The 13,013-nt window shown below is 31.3% G+C and overlaps 1 protein-coding gene across 1 annotated transcript in view; it reads right to left on the bottom strand.

Moving 5' to 3' along the window:
• Positions 1-2,410: 2,410 nt before the first annotated feature.
• Positions 2,411-13,013, bottom strand: part of LOC132720134 (cyclic nucleotide-gated cation channel alpha-3-like) — a 67,663-nt gene continuing 57,060 nt past the window's right edge. Inside the window, exons 3-5 of the mRNA XM_060704163.1 lie at positions 7,042-7,193; positions 5,253-5,464; positions 2,411-3,826 (exon numbers count right to left, since the gene is read on the bottom strand). Of these exons, the coding sequence (XP_060560146.1) occupies positions 2,442-3,826; positions 5,253-5,464; positions 7,042-7,193 (1,749 nt within the window). The 3' untranslated portion in view covers positions 2,411-2,441. The remainder of the gene's footprint in view (positions 3,827-5,252; positions 5,465-7,041; positions 7,194-13,013) is intronic.

Below are 13,013 nucleotides of genomic sequence, written 5' to 3'. Positions count from 1 at the left end.
GATGGTTTAATATTTGCCCCCTAATCCCCACCCCCTCCAGAAAGAAATGACAGATACAACCTCATTTGTAGTGTGGGGGATAGTTGGGAATTTATAAGGTCACTGCCACCCGTAGATAGCAAACTTTACGAGGAGTTTTCTGATATCTACGGAAGCCCTGTAGGGACATTTATTATTTAAAACTTATTACTTATTACCTATTATTTATAACTTATCACTTATTATTTACAGATTCTTACTTATATTTAGTATTGAAACGCGCCATGTTTGGCAGGAAAAAGCTCTGTTTACCTCAAAACAAATACCGGAAAAGATGAAGGAGAACCGTAAGAACATCATTTATTTAAGGCCATATATTACGGAAGCCCTGGAAGGACATTTATTATTTATTACTTATTATTTATTATTTAATACTTAATATGTTTAACATCATTATCAATTATAAAATATTACTTATTATTTATAACTTATTATTTATCACTTATTATTTATCACTTGTTACTTATTTCAGTCGAATATATCATTTAAAATCTGTATATGTTGTAGTCTGATTATATAATGTATGCAATAAATATGTTAAAACTAAATACTTCTTAAATTATTATGTAACTAAAAATATTCGACTGAAATAAGAAATAAATTGATAAATAGTAAGTTATAAATAATAAGTAATAGATAATAATTGATAATTATATAAAACATATTAAGTAATAAATAATAAGTAATAAATAATAATCTTCCTTCCAGGGCTTCCGCATAACATGACCTTCTATAAATGATGTTCTCCTTCATCTTTTCCAGTAATTGTCTTTATGTAAACAGTTTTTTTCCTGCCAAACATGCCGTTGTTGAATACTAAATATAAGTTATAGTCTGTAAATAATAAGTGATAAGTAATAAAAAATAGGTAATAAGTTATAATTTTTAAATAATAAATGTCCCTCCAGGGCTTCCGTAGATATCAAAGCCAATTCTATTATCCACGGCTCAGAGACAAATTTACAATGAATATTATGTTTTATCACTGTATTAAAAAACAAGGACATCGTTACATGTAAACACTAGCGCCAGCGCTTGTAACACATACAAGTCATATACATAGAAAATAATTACAACAGATATAGATCAGGTTCATATCTAATTCAGCCGCTGCACCCTTTCCCAGGCGTTAAAAAATGGAAAACTATAAATTTTACCTCTAAGTAATATAATTATACGTAACTTATTATTATAATAAACATTTATTATGTTTATTTGGTTCTTTAAAAAAGTTTCGCTACATGCAGTATGTGTAGTGTAAGTAAATAAAACTTAATGAATATTCATTTCAAGCAACCAGTTTTGTAGGACAAGTTGGAAGAGCATTCAGTGCTACTGTTTAATAATTAACCTACAATTACTTAAAATAAAATGATAATAAAATAACTTCAAATATTAAAAAATGGCCAATCTTTTTTCACTTAACATTACAAGATGCATTAAAAAAATTTCATCGTCTACCGGATCAAATACATAAACAAATATCATTAATTTTATTTTCAATTTTCATTTTATGTCTTCCCAGATCCAAGTTTCACCCCCCTCACAGCAGCATTGAGGAAGGAATACAAGTGAAATACTTAATGAAAAAAGAAAAGAAGAAATTGTCAGAAAGGATAACTCTTTTTTTATACGAGGTTGTTTTTTTAGAAAGAAAAATACAAGTTGATATCATGACGTAAAATAGTATATTCGAAAAAAAAACCTGCCAGGATAAAAACAGGATAAGAAATCATGTGACATTTTATAAATATACTGTATCTTTACTCATTCGTCCTCATCACATAATGCATACCGCACTTAAAATATGACTGTACCTTTTTTACTGTTTATAATGATAAAAACTAACTGATCTAATGTGTATATGTTCACTAAGTGATATTTTATAATCCTAAAGTATTGGAAAATATAATAAAATTACTTCCTAAGAATAATAACTTCGAAATGTGTTAGGTTAGATCGAATTTAAAACCAACAATGGAGGTTAACTTTTCATTTTTACAAATTACAATTATTAAATAATCGTTTATCAAACACAAATTGTAAATATCTAATATCAATCGCTGATTAAAATAATATTTCAGCGACATTCTCATCGGCATTGTCCTTATCAGAATCTAGCATCCTGCCTTATATGTGGACCTCCCATTTGAAAATGTCTTCCAATGAAACTATCTTTACAAGGCTTTTTCCCGTTAGTATCTGATCTTTCGTATTTCTTCTTCGAACAAACTCGTATTCAGATCAAGATCTTAAGACAATATTATTGCTTTCATTACAAATGAATTCAATGAAGTCAATGTACCATACTTCTTATTTCTCAAACTTTTTTATGCAGTTATGCAGTTATTCCCTTAAATTTTCAAATATAACTCAATTCAATTCATGGAATATTGTTTTTCTCACGTGTCTAAATATGACGTATTCGAAATCGCATCTGCATCTTTGGGAAGAGTTTTCTCAACGCGCGTTATTCGTTGTTTGAGTTTTTGTTGAGTTGAGTTAAAGTCAGCCAAAAGTCTGGCAAATCGAGTCTGAAGTGTGTCTAAACTGTTTTCAATACGTTCAAGTTTTTGTTCAGTCGACTCTTCCTGTTGTTCCATTCTTTCCATGAGATCTTCATCAAGCAAATTGTCCTTTCTTAGAATTTTCTTTCCTTTATCAATAAGGATTTTCTTAGCATCGGGGTATTGATTTAAAACTTCCCAAAGATCGTCTTTTGATAGACAAAACAAGTCTGAGTAACCAACGCTTCTAATATTAGCAGTACGCCTATTACCATTTTTATTGCCTGCAATATTTAAAATACTTATTTCACCAAACACACTGCCTTCACTTAGAGTAGCAAAAGTTGTTTTTCCGTCGTCGGAGACAACACCAAGCTGTCCGCGTTTAACAATGTACATTTCTTTACCAATATCACCTTTACGACATATGTAGTCCATCGGACTGAAAACTTGTAACTTTAATTTCAGCACCAGTTCCACTAATAATCCCGGCTCACAGTCTTGGAATAAGGCCACTCTTTTTAGCGTTTCTAAGTGCACATGTATCGCTATCTCAGCTTTAAGCTTGTCTGGGAGAGCGCACAGCACTTCTTCCTCGTTTAAGGACTGTTTATTTATCCACAGATAATCAAACCACTTTATCACCCTCTGCTCCAACTCTTTGGAAACTTTCCTAAAGTCCATATATTGCTTAACACCATCCATTTTCTGCTGGAACTCGGCTCGTGTTGCGTTCATATTTGTTATCATTGAACCAACATTACCAACAATCGTAGCAAAAATGAGCACTCCAATAAGAAAGTCTACAACAACAAAGAGGTATTCAATGTCTCTTTCTGGCTGCGGTGTTTCACCTATAGTAGTTAATGTCAAGGTTGACCAATAGAAACTGTAAATATACTTCCGGGTCAAAGGTCTATTTTCTGGTAGCGATGAATTCGGATACACCCATTTGTCTGTTCCGAAACCTATTGCATGAGATATTGCAAAATAAATGCATGCATTCCAATGGATGATTATTAATATATACAAAACAAGGTTCATTATTCTAAATAAGTTTGTGAAACTTGTCCGGGTCGCCGTCCGGTCAAAAAATTCGAACAATCTTCCAAACTTAAATATACGGTTAAAACGAAGTTCTGGCACGCCTAATCCAGTAATTATATACAATACATCAGTTGGAAGTATACTGATAATGTCCATTTTAAAGTTGGTACTTTTTATGTAGTTTTTCCTCAACTTCTGTGGGTTTGTCACAAGTAGCCCCTCCTCTAAATAACCTGAAATATAGTAAAACTTACTGTTATTGCAAAGTAGCAGACAACGACAAGAAAACAAGAACATGAAGTAAACAAACACTCCCACAAAATATTACAGTTATATTGGAAAGCTATTCTTTTGCTATATTGTAATAATAACTACTTGTAATAGGACTATTTAAATGTGGCGCTAGTTTTAAGTTTTGAAACATAATTAATGATGTTAGTACGTGTTTCAGTTTTTTTCCGGGGCTTACACAAACACTTATCAATAACATTCCATTTTCTGATAAACGGTGGCCGCCTATATATATACAGTGGCAAAAACAACATCGTCACTACTTGATATTCCAAAGAAAGCAAATAAAAAACACACCAGGCGTCGGCAGATAGTTTATAATCTATCATGGAGAAAGAATAGGAAACATCTTCTCTTTTATTAACATTGCAAGTCAGCGTAAGTCATTCATCAACTCGACATGTTTCTCAGAATAATAGATGGAGGTCTCTGCTAATGTAACACTTTTGTTTGTGATGTTTTCCCATTGATATTCTGTGTTGTATCATCGTAACATAATTGATATCTTATCAGATTAATCACTTTCCAATATTCAAAAGTTATGTTTATTGTTTACATCATTTCTTTAGACAAAAGATAAATTCGTGAAGGTCATCAAACGCTACGGTATGAAATTCTTGCAGACGGTAATTTTGCCAAACATTTTCACCATGACAAAACAGTCAATAACAAAACAACTGTTTTGTCATAAATATGTAAATATTATCAGAAATGCAAGGCTTGCCTTTTTCATGTTTATTCTCATTTTTAACAGGTCTGTTAATATAATTCAGTCACTTGATACTTTGTTTGTCAAAACCTTATATACTAACTAAACATTTAGATCATTTTAAATCTCACATCGTGGCTGTTTATGTTAAAAAAGATGCAAAATGTGTCAGACGAAATATACGTAAATGATACGGATACTTCAGGTTTTATTTCACTTTTATGTGACAAAAGTGTGTTACTTATAGCACATTAACCACGCCTTGTCTTATTAATTAACTATGGATTGTTAACATAAATAATAAATAATATTGTATTATACTTGATTCATGTTTATTCATACAATAATATAACGGTTAAATATGACAATTGACCGGTGCTAGCACACAATAGATAGATATAACCTCTATTAAAGAATTTATCAAACTTTCAATTTTTTTCTTAACATGTAAAAAAATCAATATGAAATAAAAAAATTAACTTGCAGCAGCTGTGTATATGGATAATATAAACGTTAGGATTGACTAATGATAACAGACGTTCCATACAATCAAACCGAGCCTGCATTATTTTCAATTTTGCCGTTTTAGGTGTTCTTTAGAGATTTTGTTGTTTTGTATATTTTTTGAAAACGAAAAGCATTTTTCATCGGATACTAACCTGTTCTAGAGGACACAAACATGTCCATTATGTACATTACATCACCAAGGTAGTCCAACGTAAGCCACAAAGCGACATAACTATCTTGTAGTTCAATAAACACACTACGAGCAATTATAAACAGTACATTATACATCACTGCGCATGACACAAACAGTAACCAACGGTAGTAGAATGTGTCCGAGGGATCGACGACAAAACCTTTCCAGTACCTGAAACAAGATTTTTGAAATTAATTAACAATCGCAAATAGGTGGAACAAACAATATTCAGTATGAAGCAGTTTAAGGGTCAATTTGATAATGTTACTATTAGGAAAAAGTGGTATTGAAATAGAGAAAGCAAGAATCCCTAAAGAAAGTCCAACACAACACTTGAAAATGTTGCAGGCTCGGTTTGATTGAGTCTGTTCATGGACGGTACTGTAAAATGCATACTACCGTCCATGCCCCTAGCACCGGCTTAAGCAGAATTCAACATTTAAAATGAACTGGTACAATTTTGAAATTTGAAACATCCGCAGATCTGTGTGTGTCTATATGCATGCATTTCATTTAAAGCAATTGTATATTTAAATTATGAACGAATAAGGGTGGTTATTTAAAATCATATTATGAAAGAGGCTATCAAACACGTCTCCGTATAATTTTTAACATTTTAGCTGCACTCCTGCTTATTAATAAGAATAATTTACTTGTCAAAAATGTCTTAAGTTAAATGAATTTTCTAATTTAGGCCATTCACAAGTTATACACGAGATTTTCATATAAATTGTATTCACGTAAGGTATTATAAAGCATTTAACCAAAGTGACTGCAAAACTATTTAATTTTTCTATTAATTACTTCTTAGAAATTTTTGTGACATACTGTCATTTTTGGATGGTTTTGGTTATGGAAATAGTCCAGAATGTCCAAGACAAAATACTTTATGATAGAAGAGTCACTAAATATATATTGTTCAGACAATATTGAACTGTTACCGCTTACTAGATAATTCCTAAAATTGTATTGACGTCTTACTTGACTGAGAAAGATATTATTCCTGATTGTGTGGTCTTTTGCCAGACAAAATTGATGAGAGTTTTCTATTCCTCATGTGAAATTTACCATTTTCGCAGCGCCGTTATAAATCGAGAGTGAAATAAATCTTACGTCTTGGGAAAATGGAAAATCGTTTCAAGAAAAAAGGTCATTACATCAGGGCAAGAAGATCTCTTTACTTTAAATATAATACAAATGTTGTGTCTTTTAAGATATGTACTGACTGTTTAATAAATTACATTGTTGCTTATCATTAATCTGATGTCACGAAGTATGATATTATGTCTATGTGTCTAAATACAAGGTAAGCAACACGTAAACAAACTTTTAAATAATAATCACGGCCAAAACATCTTGAAAGGGGAGATCCCTCCAAAACATAAAGTTGGCAATTTTTGTCTATTTATGAAAGATTAGGATTGTAATGAGCAATATCTCTCAAACTCCTAGCACCGGCTTTAGTGGTACACAATCCTAAAATAAATGATCCCTTAGTAAAAAATAGATAAATAGATAAAAAAAATAAGAAACACTCAGATTTCAATGAGACAACTTTGCACGGCTTTTGACATCTATCTGTTTATACAAACTCTTGAGTTACAGCAATACAGTGCTCTTGATTTATATATTGTTTAAATGCTTACAAAGTATATTTTGTTTATAGGATTTTTGCGTGTTTTCTTTATTTTAAAGGTTTCATGTCATCCGATATTTCTTCAACGATATTACGAACTAAATTTTCTTACTTTATGTCCGATATTTTTCTCGTTCTTCTTTCTGGAGTATGTGACCTAGATTCATTATTTCCGCCCATAGCCACACGCTCGAGAAACGAGTCCGGTCGCTGTGGTAAAGGCCGCGTTCCCCGTAATCGACCGGAAGCCCATGCTTTGATAACCTGCAAGAATAATCATGAGATGGATACATATAAATATGAGCATTTTTAGATTTTAAAGCATCATAATGATATGTTTTGACAATAAGTAGGCCGTCCCTTATGTAATGAGATTATTGCCATAACATATAAAGTCATACTGTTGCTGTTGTTGTTACCTTTTCTTTCCGCCTCCCCTTTTGTCGTTGTATTTTAATGTTTTTACAACTCTATTTATCATATCAAGTATTAATCTTTTGTAGACAACACTGTCTTTATGTATCAGCTCATTAAGAACAAGTTCACTTTATGTTTCATAACAGCCATCAACAATGTCACATAAAGACTTATGCGACGATAACCATTCTGCCGGGGAGGCACAGTTAACCGTTTGACTTTGTGCTGGCTAATGACTTTATATAATAAAGCTGTCTGTTGTCTGTGAAAAACGTTACTGTCGTTGCAATAACATTGCAGACATCTTCGTATCATATTAATCTTGTTTGTATTGAACAAATAATTCCCCGAATGAAAAATCAATCCTATTTCTCTGATACAGGATAAGTCTACCAAATACTTAAATGTGACACTACGCCCATCAAAATATTAATGGTGAATTAAGAAACTGTTCATTTTGCTATAATTGTTTTCAATATTATTATATGCTTCTCAAAAAAGATCATTAACTCATGTTAAAGCACGGATATCTTTCATTAAGTAGAGTTAATGATCAACTGATAAAATGAATGGAGCAGTCTTTATAAATATTACAAATATTTCAAATTCCATCTTATCATTATTCATTATCAATTGTTATTTGACTGTTAGTCAAGCACCATTACCAACGTCAATATTTTGAAATATATTGCAAAAGTGATATCAATAAGTATGTCCAATAGTAAAACGAGGATACGGAATTTTGAAATTTATCTTTTTTTTATACATTATGGCTATGTGTGACCTTTACATTTTGTGAGGTACTTTAAATGATCAAACATGTGCTCTGCACATAGTCTCAGAATGGTTATTAATTTTTCTGCCTATTAGTTCAAATTCCTTTCCATCCGTTTTCAAAAAAAGTGTGTATACGAAATTGCTCACAAATGGACGAACAACTAGATGCATTACAATTATTTACGGCGTATAAACATAAGCATAATGTCATTTTAGTTCTCAATAATACGGGAAGTAGACCGTTAACAATCTCTTCACATATACTGTCCATTACCTTTTTGTGAGCATGCAAATTGACAAATTAATTTTAAATTTTGTAAAATGAATTGACTATTATAAAAGAATATATGTAATACATGTACCATACAAATTATGTAGGTATTATATGTGGCAACCACGAAAATATAACAAGGGTTAAATACAAGATCCTATATATTAATATATCGCATATAATAATAGGATTTAGAACAAGATATTTCAAGTAATTTGTGTTCAATCCAAATCTGATTTTTGGAAACATCAGAAATTTGAATCTGATTATTTCTGGTTTTCTCAGTTCTTTCCTGCTGTTATTGTAGCTTTTATCTCACTTGAAACACACACACATTGATTCCCAGCAATAATTATTCTCTCAGAGAAAAAAGAATATCGCAACTAAAATGTCATATTCAAATGTAAAAATATTTACAATTCAAATAGCTTCGTTTGCATAAAGATGTACCGAAACTATGCAAAGAGATGACAAATATTTCCCCCATTTTCTCACTGTTTGAGCTTGTGTTCTAGTTAGAATTCATCTGTTTCAGGGGTGTAATTCACTTTTGTTCAGACAAAATCCTTGTGTTGAACCAAATGAAAATAAACATGATTTACATGTTATTAGACAGGACGCGCATATGATATAAAAATGATGTTTAGCAAGATTGTATTATTAACCATAGACTACACATTTGTTTGAATGAAACAGCTGTGGTAGATTATTTGATTGATATTGAACCGATTTAATTGTTGATGCGAGAATTAATCGTGATTCAATCATGCACAATACACATAATTCTATTAAGCAACATCGTTGAACTTTAATTGTATATTGAATCATTAAACATTCTTTATAAATGTAGGGGTCGATAATATCATTTATTTTTTCATGTTTCAAAGGTAAACTTGGTCGATAATTGCCTTTTTACTTTATACATATCGCAACAACATGTCACCATTCATATAATTCAAGTTACGATCTGGACACTGGAACAGACTTTGATATTCCCTGAGCCCAGGTCCTTCGTCGGTTTTGGAAAACTTTTGTTAAAAGAATTAATGAGCAAAGAAAGATAGTTTGACTATGGCAGGAGCACACACTTGCAAATTTTGTATAGATTTCTGCACACTTATTATAATCATTGAGATTATCTTTGTTCCCAAATAATATATATAAAACATATGTCGATGCTGAAAATTCAAATTATACATGAACAATTCTTTTAGAGCGATATATGTATTTACATACATATCACAAACACACATATTATTGTTTCCCAAGAGGAAACATTGACGTTTTCAGAAGACAATCTACACTATGTAACACGCAAATATGATATTAAAATTTCTTTTATACGAGATGAGGCAGTAGAGAAAGAGATCAATATAGAAGCGTTCCTCAAAATTGCTACCCCTGATCTGCATAAAGATGTTTTTATACTTTTATAGACATATAAACAAATAAGAAGAGTTTGAGTAAATGTTATAATATTATCTTCATTTATTCATATTCTTTTAGCAGATATTTAAAATACGTTTTAGAGAAAGTCTAACGCCAAGTGAAATGCTGACGGTCTTCTTTATTGAGTGAAATAGGATTAATAGAACAAACAAAAGCAAACAATTAGTTGTATGAAGTATTGGCAACATTTGAATTTTGAAAAGGTTAATTTGACGCCATTTCATTTTCTTTGTTAAGATGTTACTATATTTAACGGACTCAGAATAAATAAAACTTAAAACACAAAACAACAACAACAAAAACATGTTTATTTTGAGTTAATACTTCATTTATCAAGGACTCTAATTTGTTATATTCACTCATGCTTTGCACTCTTATATGATTTTGAACAAAACGCATGACTTACTGCTTAACGACACGATTTTCTAATCGAGTCGTCAAAAAAACCAAAGTACCGATTTGAATTTTCTTGCTTTGTTGCAAAACATTTTTGATTCACATTTTCCTTCGAATGGAAAGACAATGTGTTGTTATCTCCGTTTACAATTAATGGACTAAGCAACCGTCTGTAAGTTACCAAAATTTAATATCGTGTAACCAGGCTGAAATTAAATCATGCGTAAAGACGTTTCATCTATAAAAACAAAGGTAAGTCTGGCGGCAGATTGCGCTGTCTCCACCTAAAAGGGAATTGGTTTCGCACGGACCAAAGCGCGTTGGTGTTGCATTGGACTATAATAAAACATCTGAATTTTCTATGCGCTAGTTTACTTTTAGAAACAAGGAAACAGCTTTGTTTTGAAGAAATTTAAAATATATTTTAAAGTTTTATAATTGTTCTGTTTGGAAAATTTGGATTGTGCTGCTCGGCTTGAAATACTTTGATAGTAAAGCGAGTTCACAAGTGTTTTTATTGTATTTTGGTTCGATTTGGTAACGGGTCTGATGACTTGAATATGGAATTATGTATGATTAAACTGTTGATTTTGTTATAGATAATGTGATACGTGTTCACTATGTTAATGCTAAAATTTGATTTTTTCTTTAATTGATGTCATTTGCTTAATAAAAGTTTATACATCGTTTAATTGGGATGAAATTAATTAATGTCCAAAACAGTAGGATAAACCATTACGAGCGTACCAGTCCTGTCTATATATAAATAAGATACATGGTGTCAGATTTTCTGGCACAATACGACATTACCTAAATTTTTAATATGACTTGCTGTAAATTTTATAATAAAAAGCATTGTTTCTTAAGAGCACATTATATCATCTTGAGGGTTATATTGTGTATACACATGTGTTCACTTGAGAAGGAAATGTTCAGAAACTCCGTCTGAATTCTTACAAGTAAATAGCCCTATGGGACCGGGATGTAAGTCTATAGTTAGATTTATCATCTTTAACATATGATAGCAGACGTCTTTAAATCAATTTTATCACATTTGCGCCGATAGTAAAATCCCCGTAAACACACTAAATTGAAAAGTCAATCATGTTGTTTTGCCTGTAAGTCTAAAACACGACGGGACTGGTTTCCTGTTAATGTCTCTGAGAATGCTTCTGTTTGGTATTATTCAAGGCAATACAGTCTACTAAAATTGAAACTGAATGAATATGTCAATAAAACGTTTTTTTTTTTGTTTTTGTTTTATTTTCGCAAAATACATCATTTTATCACTTCCTTTTTTACGGCATACTGTATGTTTGTTTGTCAGTATAATTGTGTACATGTATTTAGCATAATGCTTTTCGAATCAACAGAAAAATTAAAACTAAATTTAAAACTAAGATTGAAACTTGTAGAATTAGTTGTTCTGATTTATCACGTATTAGCGAAAAAACCGCGGGGCTTGAAATGTTATCATTTAGATCAAAGAGGGGGAGTACCGTTTACGGAACGCAGCCCCCAACAGCGCATAGCAACGCAAGACCAACTAAGATGAAAACCGCGCAATACGTCATTTAGTTGGCCTACTATTTTTATTTCCCCCGATTTGATTTTCTGTAAATAGAGATCTTGCTATTAAATATGACCTTTACCATCCTTAGTCTGAGAGTAATCTAATATAAAGCAATTTACATCAATTTAGGTCAGATCAGACAAAATGCTCTTTTCTCGACGTGCTAAATTAGTTTTAGTCTAAACGTTATTTATTTACATAAGATTGTTTAGAAAGTTAACATAATCCCGCCATCGCTTCCTAGAACTAATCAGCACTGTTGGCACACTTTTGAGAAAAACATGGTCATGACACAAGTGGGGCTCGAATCCACAATCCTTTTGTTTAGAAGCTGTTACCTATATAACTAAGCCATTTCTTACTTTAACGTGAGTTAATTATAGAAAATAGGCTGGATTAAATGGCCACGCAATAGGCAAAAAGACTTAGTGCTAGTGGTCTGGTAAGTTGATGGTATGAAAATAATAAATTACATTGTATTAAATGGAAGAATGCTCTCACTCTGGACAGATTGTAAACCCAGATAATTTATAAAACATTTTTTTTTACTTTGTTAAAGCTGCACGCCTCCAGATGAGCAAAAATATTTCGATAAAATCAAACCTGAGAAAGAGGCACTAAGATTTTAGGAAAGGTATAAAGATTCAAAATTCTAGTAAAAATTTACATGTTATATACGATTAATGACCGAATTTTTCAGTATGTATAACTACACTTCTACTGCATTACTAACGCAGTAAGGGCTATTTTTGCATATTTTGACCTCTTTATAGTGATTTACATAGGTTGTAAGTGCCATTGGTAATGTGTAAATTGCATTCTTTTGGTAACTTTACAATATTATACTGTTAAATACATTTTCAAATTTTCATGAAAATTAGCATGAATCTGGAGGCGTGCTGCTTTAAGACTTTAAAGAAAGAAAATAAAGTCGTAGGAAAATAGACAAAAGCTTTTACATTATAATTATCACCTTCTAGAAGGTTTTGTTACTTTGTGTTTTTGTTTCAGCTTTGTCTATATGATGAAAAGATTGCACTAACAACTTTGTAACTGCGTTATATTCTTTCATTTGAACGATACAAATCTATATTATTTGTGACAGCTGTTTATTAGCTTTTAGAATATACACGCAAAACTGAGACATTTATTTATGTATTTATTATATATTGCTACAAACAAAATAGTCTGTTCTGAAAAG

Source organism: Ruditapes philippinarum, unplaced genomic scaffold, assembly GCF_026571515.1.
Source record: "Ruditapes philippinarum isolate M1 unplaced genomic scaffold, ASM2657151v2 ctg1871_1_1_1_1, whole genome shotgun sequence".
In the NCBI taxonomy this organism is placed as follows: Eukaryota; Metazoa; Mollusca; class Bivalvia; order Venerida; family Veneridae; genus Ruditapes; species Ruditapes philippinarum.
This window is presented reverse-complemented; position numbering and strand designations above follow the sequence as displayed.